This window comes from Hippocampus bargibanti, linkage group LG06, assembly GCF_051943395.1.
Source record: "Hippocampus bargibanti isolate YZ-2025 linkage group LG06, ASM5194339v1, whole genome shotgun sequence".
Taxonomy (NCBI): Eukaryota; Metazoa; Chordata; class Actinopteri; order Syngnathiformes; family Syngnathidae; genus Hippocampus; species Hippocampus bargibanti.
In genome coordinates this window covers 10,402,659-10,422,655 of record NC_142739.1, presented here as the reverse complement: position 1 = coordinate 10,422,655, position 19,997 = coordinate 10,402,659, and the positions used below count along the sequence as shown (strand labels likewise).

Here is a 19,997-nt window from a genome sequence, read left to right as displayed (position 1 = left end):
AGTGAATGAGTTAAAAAATTCCCAATGTATTTCTTTGTTTGAAGCCGAGAATGCAGCAACAGGTCACACAGTTCAAGAGGGCTGAATACTTTCGCAAGCCACTGTATGTGACCTGATAGTTGGGTGCAGTCAAACTTTGACCTCAAGCTTCCAGGCATTTTTTCCCTGCTTCTCAACTTGGGTAATTGTAGGCTGAACGCTTTCTTAAAAGCATAACTGGGCACAGAATAAACATTGGGATATGAGCAGTCCCGTGTAAAAGCAGCTGTGCCATCGAAACACGATGTTCACTTTTGTATGGCAACTCCTATAGAAACGCATCTGTTCCTGCGCTGTGGGAGACTATGAAATGGTGTATGTTGCATACACTGTATCTCAGCAACACACACACACGCAAACATTCCTCACCTGTCTTCCAGCGTAGCTTTAGGGAAGCATGTTGTCCACATTGCAAGATCACACTTCACACGCACTCTGAACACGTGTGCTCAACATGCGCATTGTTTCCATGAAGCCAACTACCGCTGATTTATTGCCATCGTAATGGTGAAAATGGCTCTGGGGAAGGGAGGGGAACAAAGAGGAGCAATACAAGTCACCAAAGTGATTGTTTTATTAAGCACCTTTACAGCTCCACTGTCAGATCTTCGGTCAGATTTGCAGCTTTTAGTTCTCGATTACATATACGCAAGTACGTAAAAATTGAAAATCATAAGGCCTTTCTTTTGGTCTACTTTCACTATTCCTGTTCCTAAAGAGCTGCTGTCTAAATAGATGGTGACATTTTTGTGCACACCCTGGCCCCTGGTGGCGAAAACTAAAGCCCCCCCCCCCCCCCCCCCTCCTTATTGATTATTTAGGCTTGCAGGTGAACTGGGGCCACTTTGGGATGGGCGGTGTGCAACCGAGATTGGTCGCAAATACATTTTGAACCACACTCACAACTATGAACAACCAAAGTGGGAGAACATAGAAAAAAAGCCCCACAAACGAAAGGATCTCATACAAATACCACATAGAAGCCAAGTTTCGAAACACTAAACGCCAGAACTTTCTATGGAGATATGCAAAGCATACAAGTACAAACTACAAAGACATAAAACTGACAGGTGATGCGACCTCATTCACATTCCAATCATAACTTGGCTTTAAAATAATCAAAACCTTAAACCACAAACACCCTCTGCAGTTTTCATGTCGTCAACTCGCCTGGAGGCAAAGCAAACCGAGTCTTATTTTCAAACGTTTCACTCTGAAGCCCAGCAATAAACAATACGGTTTGTTTTGATTTCAATCGAATGCATATTCAATGCAAATGATGACCTTGTTTTGATTTAAGATGCCATAAACGTTACATGTCTAACAGATGACAATAGCAAATGAAGGATTGCTGAAAAAAAATACTTCTTGCCCTGTAATTCAAAATGTGTTGCTGTCTACAAAAAGCAGGGCTTCCCAAACATCGGGTCGCCAACTGGAAACAGGCCGAGTAGAAGCAGACCATTGAGAATCATGGAAAAAAAAAATAATCAGGCCTATGTATAGCACAGTGTTATTCTGTCCATGGTCCAGCGCAACCCTTAAAATCATCCAATTTTCAAAAAACCGCTTGTCCTCAGAAATGCGGTTGACCTGGAGCCTATCCCAGTCGACTTAAGACGAAAGGGAGGGTTCATGAGCAACCGGTTGCCAGTCCATGACTGGACACATAAAAACAACCATGGACACATTCTGATTCCCACCAACAGACAATTTGAACTTTTCAAGTCACCCACGACACACAACTTTGGAATGTGGGAAGAAACCACACTCTCTCTTTTATGATTTTAATTATGACAATACTGCTTGTATTGCATACGCTATAGCCGCAATTCAATATATGACAAACAAGTACAAAGCACGCACCACATGACCAAAACCAAAGGTTTTCTGCATGTGTCTCTAAGTTTTTTCTTGTCACTTTTCACATTTTAGCTTATGCTAATTTTGTGGTCATTGGGGTTATTGGACATGTTTCACATTGCTGGAAACATTTCATTCCCCACCACTCTCTCCAAAAAGAAAAAAAAACCTAAGCATTACAGAACTTCCCTGGAGTTATCCCTGAAAAGAAACAATACTAAATCCAGTGTTTTTTTTATCCTTCAATAATCCAAAAACACACTTTTGTTCTCAGGATTTAAAAGCGGTTTGCATAAAGAAATCATACACTACGGCTGAGAGGCCTTTATGGTTCTGTATTGTAAAAGGAGGTGGTGGAGGCATATGCTATAGGGCAAAGGTGTCAAACAAATTTTTTTGCCACAGGCCACATTGTAGTTATGGTTTCCTCTCGAGGGCCGTTTGAATGTTTCATTTCCTCCACATATTACCGTATTTTCCGGTGTATAAGGCACACCCAAAAGACTTGATTATCTTCAAAAGATGCTCCCTGCGGCTTATATGCAGGTGCACCTTGTATATGTGAAGTCATATTGAGAAACAACAGGTCTCGCAACTATTGTTAGCAGCCCCCGACTCTATTTCCCCCGTCTCAGAAGTCGTGTGTTACCCCGGCCTCTACTGTAGCGCCTTCTAATGTATTGTGCCTTTAATTGGAAAACTTTTATATATTTATATATCATATTTGAAAAACCTCCGTCATTCATTGAAGGTGCGCCTTATATATGGAAAACATCAGAAAATATACCATTCGTCTGGGGTGCGCCTTATACTCCAGTGCACCTTATACACCAGAAAATACGGTACATATACAGCACACAACAAATCAATGAATAACTATTTTTCAAATTTGTAAGTAAAAAAATATTGACTGTTATTGCTATTGTGGTTTACATAGGACATTTTGAAATTGATTTGGACATGAGCAAGCATCATGGAATTTCACAAGTTTGATTTGCTTTTTTTTTGGCCAAATAAAATGATGTGGCAGGTCAGATTTGGCCCCCGGACCTTGACTTTGACATCTGTGTGCCACAGTGCTTGAATAACAGGTGCTAACTCACTCACTGCCATTCACAAATTTATTCGGGAATTGAAAATGACATTGAGCTCTATTCCCAAATTAGATCAGGTTTTGATTTTTTCTTGCTTGGGTGCCGATAAAGCGCTGGCCAGACCTTTGGCTTTTTTCCCGCTTCCATAAGGGGGCAGCATTTCCCTTTTTTCCATGTCAGCGCTTTGTTCCAACTTCAGCTGTTGTTAAAGCGCTATATCAACCAATATGTACTGTATTGCATTGTATTTAGGACAGCCGCACTCATTTCAAGCTCATATAACTCCAGACCCATATAATTTATGAACTAACTCTGTTTTTCCTGATAAAAGAAGAGAGTCTAAGGTTTCTTGTGCTGCAGTGAATGTTCATGCAGTCCTAAAACTCAATATTCTGTGGGTCCCGGAATTCGAGTGACAATGACAAAAACCCTGGCACTGGAGTGGACGCATTTTTGAACACTGTCTGGAGAGTGAATGAGTTAAATGTCCACTTGTTGTGCTTGAAGTCAACACAGATACCAAACAGGAACAGAAGCACCCGTGAAAAAGCTCCTATAAGACTTTCAAGTTGGAAACCTTCACGGTAACGGGATAAACATAATGTCGGGTGACCCGTCAAGAACCAGCGTGGCTCGACCGAGCGAAGGCGAAGGAGACGCCAAACGGAATGCCGGGTTGATGGAGTGTATCAAGTCGCTCCTGCTGCTGGTGGAGAAGGGAGAGCATGAGGCGTCCGCGGGCTGCTGCCAACACCGCTCTGTGGGCGATGTCTCCGCAGCGCGTGCTGGGGCATCGGAAACCTCCGGGCCCACGGGGGTGGTCTTTGGGGTGCCGTGAAGGCAAAGACCGTAAGAGGCGGAGGAATGGAGCATCCTCCCCAGCACATCTTTGGTGCTTTGTGTGCACTATGTGACGAGAAAAAGAAAGTCAGAGTCAAGTGCGGACATACAGTAAATACTTAAGTGAGCTTGGCTGGCATCCATTATTATGAAGGCGGTCTGTTTAGATGCACAGAAGAAGGTTAAATGCAGACAGTGAAAGTGAAAGCCAAGCATACGGAACAAGGTGAGGATGGATGTGAAGCGAAAACGCTTCCTGACTTCTCTGCCAGCGAAATGGAAAGCAAGTATTTGTTTTGCGCACATTGTCATGCATGCACGGTAAAACGTGACATAGACATGAATGAACAAACCCCGATTAAAAAAAAGATCCAGAGAAGAGAGGACACAGTTGTGTCAACACATTAAACGTGGCTACCATCCAGCTGCATCATGGATTGAGTGGGTAACAGACGAGTGGCGGTGACGCATGCACTCTCATGTTAGTGAACACATCCCAACGTCAAGAGAGTCAGTCACAAAATCGGACTTTGTTTGTACAAAACAAATTCATCATGGAAGAAAGAAATGTGATTGACCCTCTGCTTACCAATCCACCTTATATATGCTGGCCTGCTTTTCAGACTGTGCAGGACAAAGACAAATCCTGACAGGTCTCCTCCTGGTGGGTGGAATGGATATAGCAAACGAATATTAAGAGTACAGTAATGCCTCGTTTTTCAGGGTTAATGGGGACCAGGACCACCCGCACTAGATGAAAATCCGCAAAGTAGAGTTATATACAGACGCTCCCCAACTTACGAACACTCGAGCTACGAATAACAGTACATACGAACATTTATGCGGGTATGTCGAAAAATGTTCGGACAGAGATGCTGTTTTTAGATTTTTTTTTTATTGCACGCCTTTCGCTCTTCCCAGTTGACGTTCTGAGGAGGAGGCGCCGAGCTCGCTTACGATTGGCTGTGTAGAGTATGTGGGCGGGAAGGAAATCCCTCTTCCCAGTTGACACTCCAGGACGACGCAATGCATAGCAAAAAGTAATGGCTGCTGGCACGTAATTCAGTAATTACGTGCCAGCAGCTTCAGTAATGGCTTTATGGATTGGATTGGATATGCCTTTATTAGTCTCACAGTGAAGATATATGTCGTCATACTACAGTAGGTGTGAATTTATTTTAGGACTGTTAGAGCGTCTATGTTTTATACTTCCCCGTTCAGTGTTTGACATCAACATACATTCCATACAAAATACAGCACTGAAGCAATTTACGAAAAAATTCACCCGACGAATGACCGCTGGGAACGTATCTCGTTGGTAAAGTGAGGAGCATCTGTAATCTTAACCCACGTGATAAAACAGAGGGGGGTGCTGGGTGGGGCTGAGAAGATGCACAGCCAATCCACATGGCTGTAACCCATGAGATATCGTGCAGTCATTGGGTGACGTCAACGCTGGGAACCAATCAAGCTACAGCCATGTAGAAAACCTCTGATTCATTTGGCATTTTTAAAATTCTGAAAGTTTTTTCCCCGAAAAAAAAATCTGTGATGCACTGAAATCGCGAAAAGTGAACACCAAAGTAGCGAGGGATCACTGTATATGTACTGGATCTTGGTTTCACTCCCAGGTGCTTTCTACTATCTTTGTGACTGCTTTTATTTCCTGTGTATAATATGTTAAGCGATTTTTTACAGCTTCAGCTGTTGTTAAAGCTCTATATAAATCAATATGTATTGTATTGTATTGTATGTACCGTATTTGACAGTTTGGTAGCTGTGACGAAAGTATTTGAACGACGAGGTTAGATCTCAGTCAAGTTTTTTGATTAAAAAAATATTTAACCACACCTTCATGTTATCTCTTATTGTGCACACCAAGTCTATACAATTGCACACAAGGCAAAGTATTGTCACCATGACAAGCCAAATCCCGATTGATTGGTTCATTCATGGAAATGACGTTTGTCCATATAGTGAATCAGGCGAAAGAAGAATTAAGGGAGTAAAAATACTTTTCAAACAGAGACCAAATTACCAAAATGCAAAAATAATCTTTATTAGAATAAATAAAGTAATTCTTAAAGTTATGCTGAAATGTTCCCTAAATAATGCACACTGGTGAATGACAAATGAGAAAATAAGTGCTGATATATTCCGTAAACTGCATGCAAAGCATATGAGAGGAGCTCGACTCATCAATATGTAAACTGCCAAAAATTCAAACCACCACCACTTCAGTCAAGTATCAAAAACGCAAACGCATGTTTCGGAACGTGAAACACACATGTTAGAGTTCGAGGGGGTGTCAAATTCAGCTCGCGACCTCAACGCGTTCCGACACGCTTCTGGCTTGCAAACGCGCTCCGCTTTCTTTTGAAACCAAGTTCTACTTGACGTTGCAAACTCAACACAAGGACAACAACAAAACAACGAAAAACATCAATTAAAAAAGAAATATTACTTGAAGCTGTGGGAAAATAGCTTCAGCCGCAAGCCTGCTTTGTCACTCCGACACAAACTGTTCGTCTTTTCTTCAAGGATGTTCTTTTTCTAATTGACCAAATTTAAAGTAGGTCTAAATTCTTCTGTCATACACCAAGTACGTGCCTTCCTTGGGTCAGAGCCAGCATGACTCATTCATTCTTTCACATTGACATATTTCCAGGTCTGTCTGCAACGTACAATTAACAACTTGAAGGAGATCAAAAACAGTAATAACAAAGAGCATGTTTAAACAAGAGACATTCTAAAAAATAAAATACAATGTAGATAGATATGTTTCTTGTTCTCTCCTTCCTGCATATATACTGTATATGTAATATATCATATCTGTAAAGAAAAAAAACAACAACAAAAAATGGGATGGGAGGACCACTGTGTGGTTCACCCTACCATGTTCGTATCATTCTTGGGTGGTGCGAAGGAAGGCAGCTCAATCTCTGAGGCCGAAACAATGGGAACTGACTGCTCAGGTGACAGGAAGCCTCTTCTGTCAATCAGACTGCAAAACACAAAAGATGACGTCAGTGTGGTGTACTGTAATTTGTGGTAACAAGTTCATCGAGTCTTCAAAACGCACCTGATTGTGAGTAGGATTGTTTCAATGAAACATACCGCTTGAAAGGTGAATTAGCGGTAGGGTGTAACCTGTACAATTTTTGTTGTTTTTTATTCAAAATGCAGAACGCATTGTCCCTTGAGACAATCGAAAAAATAATTTCTCCTGGAAATTAGGCGACAATGCAGAAATTAAGGGGAAGGTAGAAAGGGTGAAAGAGTGTGGAAATGATAGAAACAAAACAGTCCAATGGCATTCCTGGCAATCTGTGAATAATGAAAATGTGACAAAGAAATGCTTTTAAAAACAGAATAGTTTAATATAAAATATTAATACAGTAAAGTCTCGTTAATTCGATATCGGTTATATCGATAGTACTGCTTATTACGATACTATTTCTATGAACGCAAGGAGAAAATTACATGCGCGCAGGGTCGGATATATCGATAGTCCCGGTTATATCGATATTTTTTCGGACTCCCGAGAATATCGATATAACGAGACTTTACTGTTTACTTTAAAGTAGGTAGTTCTTGATGATTCTGGCAAGAACAAAAAAAATGACGAGTGCCAGTGTGGTTTCAATCAAGTCCGCAGTCTGCAAGAGAACAAACAAACCATCAACTATGGAAAGCTAAACTACATCTGTGTACTGGCAACTCCTCCTTGTAGCATTAAAATTTATTCACCGTATTAATTGATTGTACATCATTCTTATTTTAAATGAAGGAAATGTAGTCAAATGTTTGTGCAGTGGTTCTTTTACATACCTTGGGGGCATCGGCCCACATAACGTCACACAGCAGTTGGACAGGATGCTGTTGTAAGTGTATGGGTTCCCAGACTCTTCTGCGCCCCTTTTACTTGACCAGGATCCCTTAATCTGTAAAGTCAACATAAGAAGAAGGCTGCAGTTATTGTACTGAGTTACTAAAAAAATTAGCAGAGAATTGAATTGTCACGTATGGTGTTCTGTGTACTTACGTCCTCATTTGTTGTCAGGTTGGAAGCTACTAAGTAGGTATGGAAGCCTGAGAGGCCCAGAATAGACCAGATGGAGAAAAAACATATGACCAGCTCCACTACAGTATCAATGCAAAGTCAAGGAATAATGTCACGGTCATCAATACATTATCACCGCTTGAAGAATTATTGCATACACCAACCAGGATGTAAAAACAACATTTAGGATACAGATTTTGCTTTGCATCTCACTGGACTATTTTTATACTGCTAATAATGAGAGAGAGAGAGAGAGAGAGAGAGAGAGAGAGAGCGAGAGAGAGAGCAAGAGAGGGAGAGAGAGAGTGAGGGAGAGAGAGAGAGAGAGAGAGAGAGAGAGAGAGAGAGAGAGAGAGAGAGAGAGAGAGAGAGAGAGAGAGAGAGAGAGAGGAGGCAGGAAGAGAGGGAGAGAGAGTGACAGAGGGACAGAAGGAGGGATAAAAGGGAGAAAGGGAGAGTTCAGAGGGAGAGAAGGGGAGAAAGGAGAGGAGAGTGATAGAGAGATGGAGGAGAGGGAGGGAGAGAGAGAGAGGGGAGGGATAAAGGGAGAGGGGGACGGAGGGAGAGGAGAAGGGAGGGAGAGAGAGAAAGTAGGAGAGAGAGAGAGAGAGAGATAGAGAGAGAGATAGAGAGAGAGAGAGAGAGAGAGAGAGAGAGAGTGATAGAGAGAGAGGGAGGGAGGGAGAGAGAGAGAGAGAGAGAGAGAGAGAGAGAGAGAGAGAGAGAGAGAGAGAGGGGGGGGGGGGATGGAGGGAGAGGAGAAGGGAGAGAGAGAGAGAGAGAGTGATAGAGAGATGCAGGAGAGGGAGGGAGAGAGAGAGAGGGGAGGGATAAAGGGAGAGGGGGACGGAGGGAGAGAGAGAGAGAGAGAGAGAGAGAGAGAGAGAGAGAGAGAGAGAGAGAGAGAGAGAGAGAGAGAGAGAGAGAGAGAGAGAGAGAGAGAGAGAGAGAGAGTAGGAGGAGGGAGGGGGAGAGAGAGAGAGCCATGAATGAACATGGAAGGTGAACCAGACTTTTTTCCTGCCTGATGTGAGCATCACTATTATTGCAAAACATGACATTTATTATGTTGTTTTTTATTGAGTTAAAAATGTCATGTATGAAAGAAACTATCCAGGTTATCTATCAAAACTACTCCTCTGATTCCAATAAGTAGGACACAGCATTCTAAATAGTCTATTTAAAATCACAAGGATGCAGCGTATGATTATGTCAATACAGTAACATGACACAAGGAAGCGATCCTCTTGATCGAAAGCCATCTTTGAAAGCGATCTGCTGTGCGCCAACACGGATGCTACTAAGCACTGGCTTAGAGAACGGCTTGACAGTCTGTGTTATTTCTTGCCACAAAAAGACCAAGATGACATGCATCTACAAAATAGTTGAATTAGGCCAAAAAGAAAAATTGGCAAACCCAAAGGATATCTGGCAGGGCTCTCCTGGACGGCTTGGATGAGGCTTTTCCCCGATTGAGACCCTGCATAAAAAAATAATAACACAAAAAAGACAGTAGAGTACTGAGCTTGGACAACTTCAGTTATGTCAATGTTGCTCCAGCGTGCTGAACTTACGCAGACTTATGTGTGCTATGACGCAACCAAATATGAAAGATGTCAAAAAAGACAAGGAGATGATGAAACTGTAGAAAAAGCGGTAATTGCGCTTGCCCACACAGTTCCCCACCCATGGGCAGTGATGATCAAACCTCTCTGAAAACAAAACACACAAAGCGTACATGAAAACATGTTGATTATACGTTTAGGCATGACGAAAGGCAGGACATTAGTTGTTGCCTTTAGTGCAATTTACCTGAATGGTTTAAGTTGGATCATTTGGAAATACCTCGGCTTATGAACTTAATTGGTTTCCAGAAAGTGTGTGGAAGGCGAAAAGTTCGGCTGCCAAACATTTATTTCCCATAAAAAAACATTAAAAATGAGAATAATCTGTTCCCAGGTCCCTGTAGAACAGGGGTGTAAAACTCATTTTTTGCCGCGGGCCACATTGTAGTTATGGTTTCCTCTCGAGGGCCGTTATGAATTTGGGGAACCCATTAGAATGTTTAAATCCCTTCAAATATTACATATAGAGCACACAGCAAATTAATGAATAACTCGTTTTCAAATCTGAAGTCAAGAATAATGACTTTTATTGTGGTTGACATCCAAAAATATGAAATTTTGGCTCAGATTTTAGCAATCATCATGGAATTTAGCAAGTTTGATTTGCTTTGGCGGGCCGAAAAAAATGATGTGGCGGGCCGGATTTGACCCGCGGGCCTTGACTTTGACACCTGTGCTGTAGAACATAATTTTCTACTAAATAAGCCTTAAAACTACACAAAATATACCTTATTTTATGTATAATAAATGTGCTATTGTATTGTAATTAAATAAACTGTACAGTATAATAAAGTCGTTTTATTTATCTTTGTGATGGTCGTTGATGTAGTTGCCACTTGATGATATCCGAGTGAAGTTGCCGTGCTCTCTCTGCAATAATACCCTCACCAACACTGTCCCCTGCAAGCTGCTTTTCGTTAATCCAAATCAACAGAGGTTTTTCAACCTTCTATTGCGTGAGACCATTGCTTAGACAACACAGAAACACCCTTAGCCACACGTAGCAATAGTCGACTTAGCGTACTGGGACGCTAAGTCACACAAACGCACACCTCGTTCATGTTTTTCGATGATCTCCTTCTTCTGCTCGACCGTAATTTTCTTTTGTGTCCTCTTCGGCTTAACAGTCACCTGTGGTGGGGTCTTTTTCGGTCCCATAATAGCAAAAGTACTACACTCGATAACAAACCATGTCTGCACTCAAAGGGGGTGTGTAAAACTAGTCCGCCAGCCACCGTGGCGCTGTGTGGTTTGGTTCGTCCACCGAAAACTAGTTCGTATGCCAAGATTTGATTCATGCGAATTTAATGTTCGTAAGGCGAAAAGTTTGTGAGCTAAAGCATTCGTAAGCCGATGTATCACTGTATTCAAAGATGGACAAAGATCATATAATGTGTCCCAAACAATGACTTTGCTATCAAATTGAGTCACTATATTATAACAAATGTGACATCCACACAAACTATCACACAATTCTTAAGTGGTTGATTTCTGATTTACTGTATTTTCCGTTGTGTAAGGCGCACCCTCAATAAATGGTGTATTTTGAAATGTTTTATAGATATAAGGCGCACCGGACTATAAGGCGCACCTTCAATGAATGAAAGAAAGTTTTCCAAATATAATTTATGAATACATATACAAAAGTCTTACAAATATAAGGCGCACCACATTATAAGGTGCTACAGTAGAGGCTGGGGTTACGCACTACTTCTTCTACTGGGGAAAATGGAGTCACGGCTCATCTTGTGAAGGAAATCAAGGCTTTTGGGTGTGCCTTATACAACGTGAAATAAGGTATTTCTCAGAATGAATACGTCGTGATAAATACCACCTGACACGTATCACGCTTTTTATTAGATTTAATACTTGTGATCGGTTTATGTCACATTGCTGTCAACTGTGTAAACACTCCCTTCATAATCTTCTCATTTAACATAAAATATTAAATCACTTCACATGTGCAAATAATCCCTTTCCTCTTAACTCATTCACTGCCATTCACAAATTGATTGGAGAATTGAAAATATGACGTGGAGCGCCACTTCCAAATTTGTTCGGGTTTTGCTTTTTTCGGGCTTGGGTGCTGGTAAAGCACTGGCCGTGGCCTCTAGCAATATGTTTCTTTTCCACAAGGGGGCAGCATTTCCCTTCTTTCCACGTTCGTGCTTTGTTCCAGCTTCAGCTGTTGTTCAGGCACTATATAAACCAATATGTATGTATTGCATTGTATTTTGAACAACCGCCCTCACAAAAACCCTGGCACTGGAGTGGACACATTTTTGCACGCCTGGCAGTGAATGAGTTAAAATCCTAAATGTTAGGACTAAGATTGAAAAAAAAAATAGTATTGTGCATTATTCATATTGGATAATCTGGGAAGGGGGATGCCTTGATATTATACATATAAAAATGGACTTTGATAGAAGAGTTTGATCCAATGGCTACATGAAATCACCTGCACTTATATAAATGAGGGGGTTACTGTATATTACAACTTGTCACCATATTCTTACCCACGCAGTTGTCACAAAGGCTGCAGTGTGAAGTCCGAGGAGGGCGAAACATTTTACACGTAAAGCAGTACTTGAGCTTGACCACCTGCTCATTGATGAGAATCTCCTTGGTCCGCGGAGGGGGGCGATACGATGAGGATCCCAAGGTATCTTAAAAAAGAAAAACACTCAAATGTTGTGTGCACAACTAAAAGTCAGGAGCAAGTCTGGAGTTGCTGTGCTTTTTCAATAATGACATTAAAGTAAGCTGCTTAAGTTTTGGAGTGTAGTCCCTTACAGATATCCCCGTATGGCAAAGCTCTTTCACCCCATCTGTCCGTGCAATGGTTGCACGTTACCTATTTGTTTCTCTATGTCTGCAGCTTCATCTAAGGTGGCCCTGGGTAGGATGCCTGGGTCTGTAAAGCTTGTTCTCAGCAAGGAAAGGACCGCAAACACAAAAAGCACCCCACCGATCACCGGGATGAAGACTGTCAGATGCTTCACAAGGAATGGGCAACTAGAAATAGAAATCATCAGCATTTTTAGCTCATTCCAAATGTTTTGATCATACTAAATGTAAGCATTTTGCAGTACACGTGTACATCAATAAGTTGTGTACAGTGCTCGGCATTAAAAAAGGCTTAAGCACTTACTCGAAAGCAAAGAAAAGGCCACAGGTGACAACAATAAGCCCCAGTGTCAAAGGGAGGACCCCGCTCTGTCTGGCCACAATGACCCGTCCGTCACAGAAAAACCGATTTTTCCCCGGGAACACTTCCCATTTTCTCCGCAGTCGCTCCGCTTTCTTGTCGGTGTGGTTCTGAACTGAAGCCGGTGCCACCGACAGTGCCAATGGGTCGATTTGTTGGTACTCGCAATTTCTCATCCTGTAGGATGAACCACCTCCGCCGTTGTTCGGAGGTAGATATAGGCGCCAGCGACGATAACTTCTCAGTTGGGCTTTCAAATGAAAACGAATTCAGTCATTGCAAAAGTGGAGCTGTTGTGGAGTTAGCATCCCCCGATTATGTTTCTCATCCTCGAAGCTAACATTAGCTAACGGAACTGCGGAAACATTTCCCTTGGTAACTAAATATTAAAACAAGACAACGCTTTCCAGTCCATGCGAGGTCCTTTAACATTTTCAAAATTAAACATAAAATTCGATCTGACACTAATAAGCGGCCATAACTATTGGGTAAAGGTCTGCAAGCGTTCAATTTGATTCGACATATGAATGTTTCCTTTTCTCTTTCCGTCCACGCTGACGTCATGACTAAGCGACGTTACCGATGTAAACAAATGAATTTATTATACGATTCGGAGCCAGTTTCCGCAAAGATTTTTTTGGTTTGTTTGTTTGTTTGTTTCCGCAACCTCAATTTGAGGCCTGGGTCTTGGGTCGACGCTTCATTATTTTCACAGTGTTTGTGTATGCGTCCTTGTGTTCAAGTGAGGAGGGATTCATTTTAATTCATGTCAAGTACTTTGGGGTGCATTTTAAGTCTGAAAATCGTTTTGAAAACAACGTTTCGCTGACTGAATATATTATTGCTTTTACATTGTGATGTTAATTCATTAATTAATCACGTTGGAGGAATTTACAGGCCGTGTCTCGTATGTTTTTCTGTCATGTGTTAATGACTCATTTTCTGCCAGTGACGGCCAGACATCAGGTGTTCATTAGTAAGAAAATATAAAAGATCTTTTTTGAAGGAATTTATCTTTTAGATAGACAGTTGGTTTCAGGAATGGCTGTTCAAAATTCCACTAAACGTTGGATTTTCTTCCTATCAGCACTAACCATTAACATTGGTGATGTGGCAGTGGCATATAGAGTAATTTATAACGTCAGTAAATGTATGAAAAACACTCGTAGGTCATGAATTCGAAATAATAAAATGAATATCAATGTAACGTGTGACCAACATTGTTTCACTTACACAAGTATTGTGCCACTCAAAACTTTGAATTCTAATTTAACTCACAATCAAGTCATACATGCAATACTATGCTGCAGTTTCAAGCACATTTGACTTGCAGTCACATAGTTCTGGGTTTCAAATCTTGTCTCATGCCCCCTCTTTGGGAACTTCCCGCAGTATATAATCACATTTGTTACATTGGGTGCTCCAAAAGATAGCCATATTAAGTCAAATACTGTACAGTGGAACTAAATTGTTTCAGAGAATGGATGCAATTTAATGTAGCTTATTCCATTCACATTTAAAATGAAAGCAGAACATTTAAAACACATATATACAGCCAAGGTCGAAAAAAAAATATTAAGTACATTTTATAAGTGGCATCAGTCGCCATTATCTACTCTAGACTTACTGCTGGCCGTACAATGTCAAGAATAAAGGAAACAAAGTTTCATGTGCACTATCGGCTGAAGTGTGCGTAAAATATAAAGGACGTAAACTGAAGAAAAGACAAATGATTGTGCTTGGGATGGCCATAATTGATCATTGAGAATATTGTAGACTGCGTGGGATTCATAATTGATAAATTGCAATATACAGAAGAATGCACTGTATAGCGTAATAAATAGGTACACAATGTTATGACATTATTCTCATCAAAACACCACCAGCATGGAAACAGGAACTCACAACATTCACAGATTCTCCCATTCTACTTAAAAATCTATTAAAAATAACAATCTATCAATTGATTGTTAAATTTTTCCGGGTAATTTTGTCAATTGCCCATCAATTGTAACTTTTACATCAACATATCAACTGAAAGTTCTTTCTAGAACCAAAATGAGGCTCATCTGACATGCTGTTTGGCTTATATCATTTTCGTGACAGTCACTTGTAACGTTATCGGTTAAATTACAAATCAGTGCATTATTAAAAAAACAGCAGTCTCGTCGACTAATATGGCAAATCAAGTCCATGGTAAATAGTTACAATGCATTGCCAGGCCCAACACCCAATACGAAAGGAAGTAGCCCATGATGCTTTTCGTGGTGGGAGAGCATATTTTGATGTGTGGGATCAACGCAATGATGGGATTTTGAGGGCTGTGCTTACATCCGTTTTTGGCAAAAGTCTTCAGCTGAACGTTGGGCGTCGATGTTTTCCTTCGGTGAAGAAGTGGCTCGTTGAGGAGGAGCAGATGAGCGCTGATCCAGAAGGGCACGGGAGACGAGGAGGCCATGAATCGGGTCAGGACCTGGAAACGTTGGACAAGAAGCATGAGGAATTTTTGGCCAAATATTTTAATTCAATAGTTAGTCACTCCCGCTTTATGACGCACAACTGCAAAATCGCGCACAATTTCAGACTTCTTTTTTTAAAGGATTTTTAGAGGCAATCTGTATTCGTCAAAGGATGCTACAATATTTTTACTGACACACATAGAGTACATATTGATTTATACAGCGCTTTAACAACAGCTGAAGCTGTGACAAAGTGCTAACATGGACAAAAGCCAAATGCTGCCCCCTTGTAGAAGGGAAAAACATTGCCAGAGGTCTGACCTGTGGTTTATCGCCACCCCCCACAAGAAAAACCATAACCTGGACTTGCCGTAATCTGAACCATTGCAAAAGACAGGTTTTGATTCTTTCCTCTTTCACGTATAGCTGCTTCTAACAATAAGGAGATGTAGAAATAGATTATTTTATGTCTTCTATGTTATCTTATTATTTGATATTAATTGTTTAGTAAGGTGCTTTGTTACAGCTGCGGCTATTGTTTAAGTGCCATATAAATAAAGATACATTGTAGACAGTAAGTAATTTTTATTTAGAATTGACCACCTTCGGAGCAGAACTATTTTTATGTGTCAACATGCTGGGCCTACCGAGAGTCACAGAAGGTGAGATTTTTATTCACTGAGCAGAAAATAAATCCTTGTGAGAATTGCTGTATGTGTTGTTGTGCCCATTCTTTCTATGTAAGCATTAACTTCGTGGACTAGTGCAATTATCATGCATATTGGATTCAATATTTTGGTGTTTGATTTTTCTTTAATGTGTTGCTTCCCCTGAAAATAGCACGTGACAAGCAGTTCTAATAAACACACTTAGCTTCTTCAGCATCAACACATTCAGACTTGTCTCCAGGAAGCTAGCCCTCTTAAAGCACACACATGCTGCATTTTTTTGTAATCATATTTTTTCTATTTTTTTCTTGATCGCTGTTGTCAGGTTGAAAGACTGTCCAAATTTGCTCAATTTCTTATTTCACAAATTCTTGCAATTGCTCAGTTACCACAGATTATTACCTATTATTTATTTATGTATTTATTTTTTACAAATTATTGACCTAGTTTAGTACTGCTATTCAAAATGTTTTACTCTCTGTAACAATACAATGTTAATGGCTCAACATGTGTGACATTTTGGGGGTTTCCTGAATTGTGGTGGTCGTGGAGATGCAAGGATTCCACCCAACATCAATATCATGCTTATAATTAATTATCATGCTTATAATTGTAAAATTGTATCATAAAATGTATCCCCCTGTGATAAATGCTGGAATAATGTTGTGATAGTCTTACCTGCACATGCATACACAATGTCCCAAAAACCAGGAGAACAGTGGAATGTACAACATAAACAAAAACTCTGGGGTTTAAAAATCCCGGTATTGGTTTATCGAGGCCCTTCTTCGAATCATCCTCACAAAGCCCAAGTCTGAAACATAATTCTGGGTTTGCTTGGAAATAAGCATAAGCTGCCATTACACCTAACGTCGCCATGGGTAAAGCAAGAAGGAAATTTGGTATTTGTCTGAGTTCAAAGTAACGGAGGAAGCCCATGTTCCAGTACACCGCCTGAATATGGGAATACATTATGGGGAGCGGTCTCATGCACCACAGAGGCGGTGGACTATTTTCATCTGCAATACGGTAGCCTTTCTGTTCAGCCAAGGAGATGAGAGCTGGGGGGATGCGGTCTAAAGAGGCTGTCGGTGTACAAAATGTTCGATAGCCGTAATACTGGAAAGCACAGAAGGGAAGGGCAATGACGGCTGTTCCTAAAAGAGAGGTGAGCAGGAGGCGAAGGATGACCCTGATGTAGGAGAAGATCTTTCTGTGGCCTGTTGCAATGGACCGGTATAAACGGATCTGGGAGATGGCATATACCGATGGAAGATACAGGAGAAAGATGATATTAACCAGCCCGTTGGATCGCGCCGCTGAGGCTATACTGAAGGCCAGGCAGGCTCGAAGGATGAACCCTTTTTCCAGGAGGAACAGACCCCCAAATGTGAGGGCGGAAAAAAGGCTCTCTGCATAGCCAGCAGTCATGAAAACGTTGGCCGGGGTGATACAGTAGAGCAAGGTGGAAAGCAGGGCAAGTCGTCTGTCCTGCATAACCAGCCGACTGAGCGCATGCAAGGCCACCACACTCAGCAGGAAGAGTGTACTGTTCACAAGGCCAACCGACACGAGCAAACGGCCGCGCATGCTCAACCAGCTGTCCAGGGGCCATAGCAGCGCGTCAGCCAGGCTGCGCAGGATGATGGGGAAAAGGGGGAAAAAGGCAAAGTTGTGCTCATAGAGGTATCCTCGCTCGGCGATGAATAGGAAATGCTCGGCGTCCCAGTGGCTGAGGCCACCAAATAACCACTCCACAGCTGAGTCCAAGTACAGAGGAACTTCTGTCCGTGGGGGCCTGAACGCATCTGCATCGTGGTCAGGGATGACAGCGTTCAAGAAAGCCTGATAAAAGAAGTTCAAACGTGATCAAAGTGAACCCTTACATCGTGAAACCAAACATTACGTTACATTACAAAATAACGTGAAGCTCATTTACAACATTCCCCTAAAAATTGCTTTCTGATTATTTCATTTTGGAAAAATGCCAATGTGGCAATGTCTCGCCCCAACTTCCACTTATATCTCATTTGACAACAACAATCACTTCAACCACATCCCCTAAAAGCCACAAAGCTTTCATCCTGAAATAATGACAATTTGGAGTCAATACTTAATAATTGACTTGTCAGTGTGAAATCTAATCATGTTTATTTCAACATGAAGCAGGTACACGTGACCCATTTTCTTGCATTTATGGCATATTTATTGTGGTTACCGCTCGACCTGTAAATGAAGAACATTCAATGGATCTTCCTTTCACTGTGCATATATGCCATTAGGGGAAAATACTACGTATTTTATTTCCCCAAAAAAATATACAGTATATATTTTTTTCTAGTGGATAGGAAAGAGGTCTGATTGTAATAATGTGAGATTTTTATGCAGTTATCAACACTGTCAGAATATAATAACATTTTTTTAATGTGGCTGACAACAGCTATACACTAAATAGGTTGACTGCAAAGGATCAACAGTACCTGCAAAAACAACGAGGCAACCCTCGTAAGTGCTGCAAATTCCAGAACAGCTCTGTACTCCATCATATTCAGTAAAAACACACAAAGAAAATTGTTTTTATGAAACATATCATCGTCTGGAACGCGTGTAACCGGACTTTATTCATTTCATCAGGAAAGAGTCAGCCATTATTTCGAATGCCACCTTTGACCCTTATTCAATCTACTTCCGGTGCTTTCGCAAATATGGCATTCAAAATAAAGCGTTCAGACGTCATGCCATAGCTGCTATGACATAGCAATTAAAATAGATAGTAGACCAATCTACGAGCGAATGGTCAGGTTATTACGACATGACAGCTGGTCTGCCATATTGGTAGTGACAGATTTGCCTCGGAAACTAATGCAAGTCAATGGTTGAACTTAAAGTCACAACCTACAAAACGCACAAAGCTTATGCCTCCCCATTACCTCATATCTTCTTTTCCTTTCGGCTTTCCCCTTCAAGGAGTCGCCACAGCGAATCAGTGTCCTCCATCTTCAGAGGTTTGATGTAACCATGTAACCATTTTGTGGGCTTCGCCAGGTGGCCGGGCTCCGGTTAGCTCAATGGCCGACAGATGCAAGTACAAATTACACTCAGCCTTGGGTTTAATGAACACACCGAATCAGACCATAACATGGGGTGCTTAGCGCAGAAATTTGTTGTACAGTGATACCTTGGCTTACAAACTCAATTGGTTCCCAGAAAGTGTGTAAAGCGAAGTGTGTATTCCAAACATTAATTTCCCATTGGAAACCATTAAAATCAGAATAATCTATTCCCAAATCCCCATAAAACATAATTTTCTACTAAATAAGCCTTAAAACTACACACAATATACCTTATTTTATGTATAATAAATGTGCTATGGTATTGTAGTTAAAGTTAATTGCACCAATGAAATGACTAAAATGTAATTGAGCTTGCCTTTGAAACTTTATAACCATATATATAATACATTTTTCCAATGATGAACTCACCATTTCCAGGATGGGGATCGGCGTGGATGAAACCCGTGGAAAATATTTGCTCAGAAAACGCTCAGATCAGCTTATCTGCAGTCTGTAAATGAACCTGATTGTTTCAAACTTGTACAGATGACAACCCCCAAATCTCAAAGTGCGCAATTTACATCTTTTAAGATCAGTCCTTGTATGCACATGCTAAATTCGTATATATACACGTATATGTAGTTGGTTTTTTTTACTTTGTTACTTCCGGATTGAGTAAACGCTGGCGCGTGTGGCTGCCGCTGCTCAACCGCAGAAAATAATATCATTCATGTGACTGTAAAGTGTCCTTGAGAGTTTTGACAGGCGCTTATAAATTTAATGTATTATGATTATAAAATGTTCAGTTTTAAAAACGTAACATGTAATTCTGTTTTTCCCAGCAGAGAGCGCTGTGTACTTAACTACAGTACTACGTATATACCCAAGGATGAGTCTGTGTAAACTCTCAGTCGTACAGGAGTGGTCCATCGATGAAAAGGTTTCCGACACCTTCAAAGAAGTACAGATGACGGCTGAAGAAACCTTTTCATCGATACCCAAGGATGGATAATTAGAATCGGTACTTTGGATCAGAGATGTTCCCTTGCAAAAAGATACGCCATAATCACAAAAAAAAACAAAAT

At 41.0% G+C, this 19,997-nt stretch overlaps 2 protein-coding genes across 2 annotated transcripts; both read right to left on the bottom strand.

The window, feature by feature from the left end:
- Nucleotides 1-615: 615 nt before the first annotated feature.
- zdhhc18a (zDHHC palmitoyltransferase 18a) lies at nt 616-13,267 on the bottom strand. The gene is made up of 9 exons (XM_088998827.1): nt 12,676-13,267; nt 12,379-12,539; nt 12,041-12,190; nt 9,474-9,611; nt 9,328-9,379; nt 7,882-7,984; nt 7,668-7,780; nt 6,732-6,840; nt 616-3,902 (listed from the first exon to the last, which is right to left on the bottom strand). The coding sequence occupies exons 1-9, from the start codon at nt 12,906-12,908 to the stop codon at nt 3,576-3,578; spliced, it is 1,386 nt and encodes a 461-aa protein (XP_088854953.1). The 5' UTR covers nt 12,909-13,267; the 3' UTR covers nt 616-3,575.
- A 958-nt stretch (nt 13,268-14,225) lies between these two features.
- pigv (phosphatidylinositol glycan anchor biosynthesis, class V) lies at nt 14,226-18,528 on the bottom strand. Its single transcript, XM_088998826.1, has 3 exons — nt 18,340-18,528; nt 16,538-17,704; nt 14,226-15,205 (listed from the first exon to the last, which is right to left on the bottom strand). The coding sequence occupies exons 1-3, from the start codon at nt 18,445-18,447 to the stop codon at nt 14,918-14,920; spliced, it is 1,563 nt and encodes a 520-aa protein (XP_088854952.1). The 5' UTR covers nt 18,448-18,528; the 3' UTR covers nt 14,226-14,917.
- Between the last annotated feature and the right edge of the window lie 1,469 nt (nt 18,529-19,997).

Excerpts from the sequence above, each read along its gene's own strand:
- pigv (XM_088998826.1), bottom strand. The coding sequence starts at position 18,447 with ATGTTTCATAAAAACAATTTTCTTTGTGTGTTTTTACTGAATATGATG. Across the intron at positions 17,705-18,339 it reads TTGCCTCGTTGTTTTTGCAG|GCTTTCTTGAACGCTGTCAT; the intron begins GTACTGTTGATC and ends TTCTTTTATCAG. Across the intron at positions 15,206-16,537 it reads CATTGTGTATGCATGTGCAG|GTCCTGACCCGATTCATGGC; the intron begins GTAAGACTATCA and ends CAACGTTTCCAG.
- zdhhc18a (XM_088998827.1), bottom strand. The coding sequence starts at position 12,908 with ATGAGAAATTGCGAGTACCAACAAATCGACCCATTGGCACTGTCGGTG. Across the intron at positions 9,380-9,473 it reads CATAGCACACATAAGTCTGC|GGTCTCAATCGGGGAAAAGC; the intron begins GTAAGTTCAGCA and ends TTTTTTATGCAG. Across the intron at positions 7,985-9,327 it reads GTCCAGGAGAGCCCTGCCAG|TGTAGTGGAGCTGGTCATAT; the intron begins ATATCCTTTGGG and ends TTGCATTGATAC.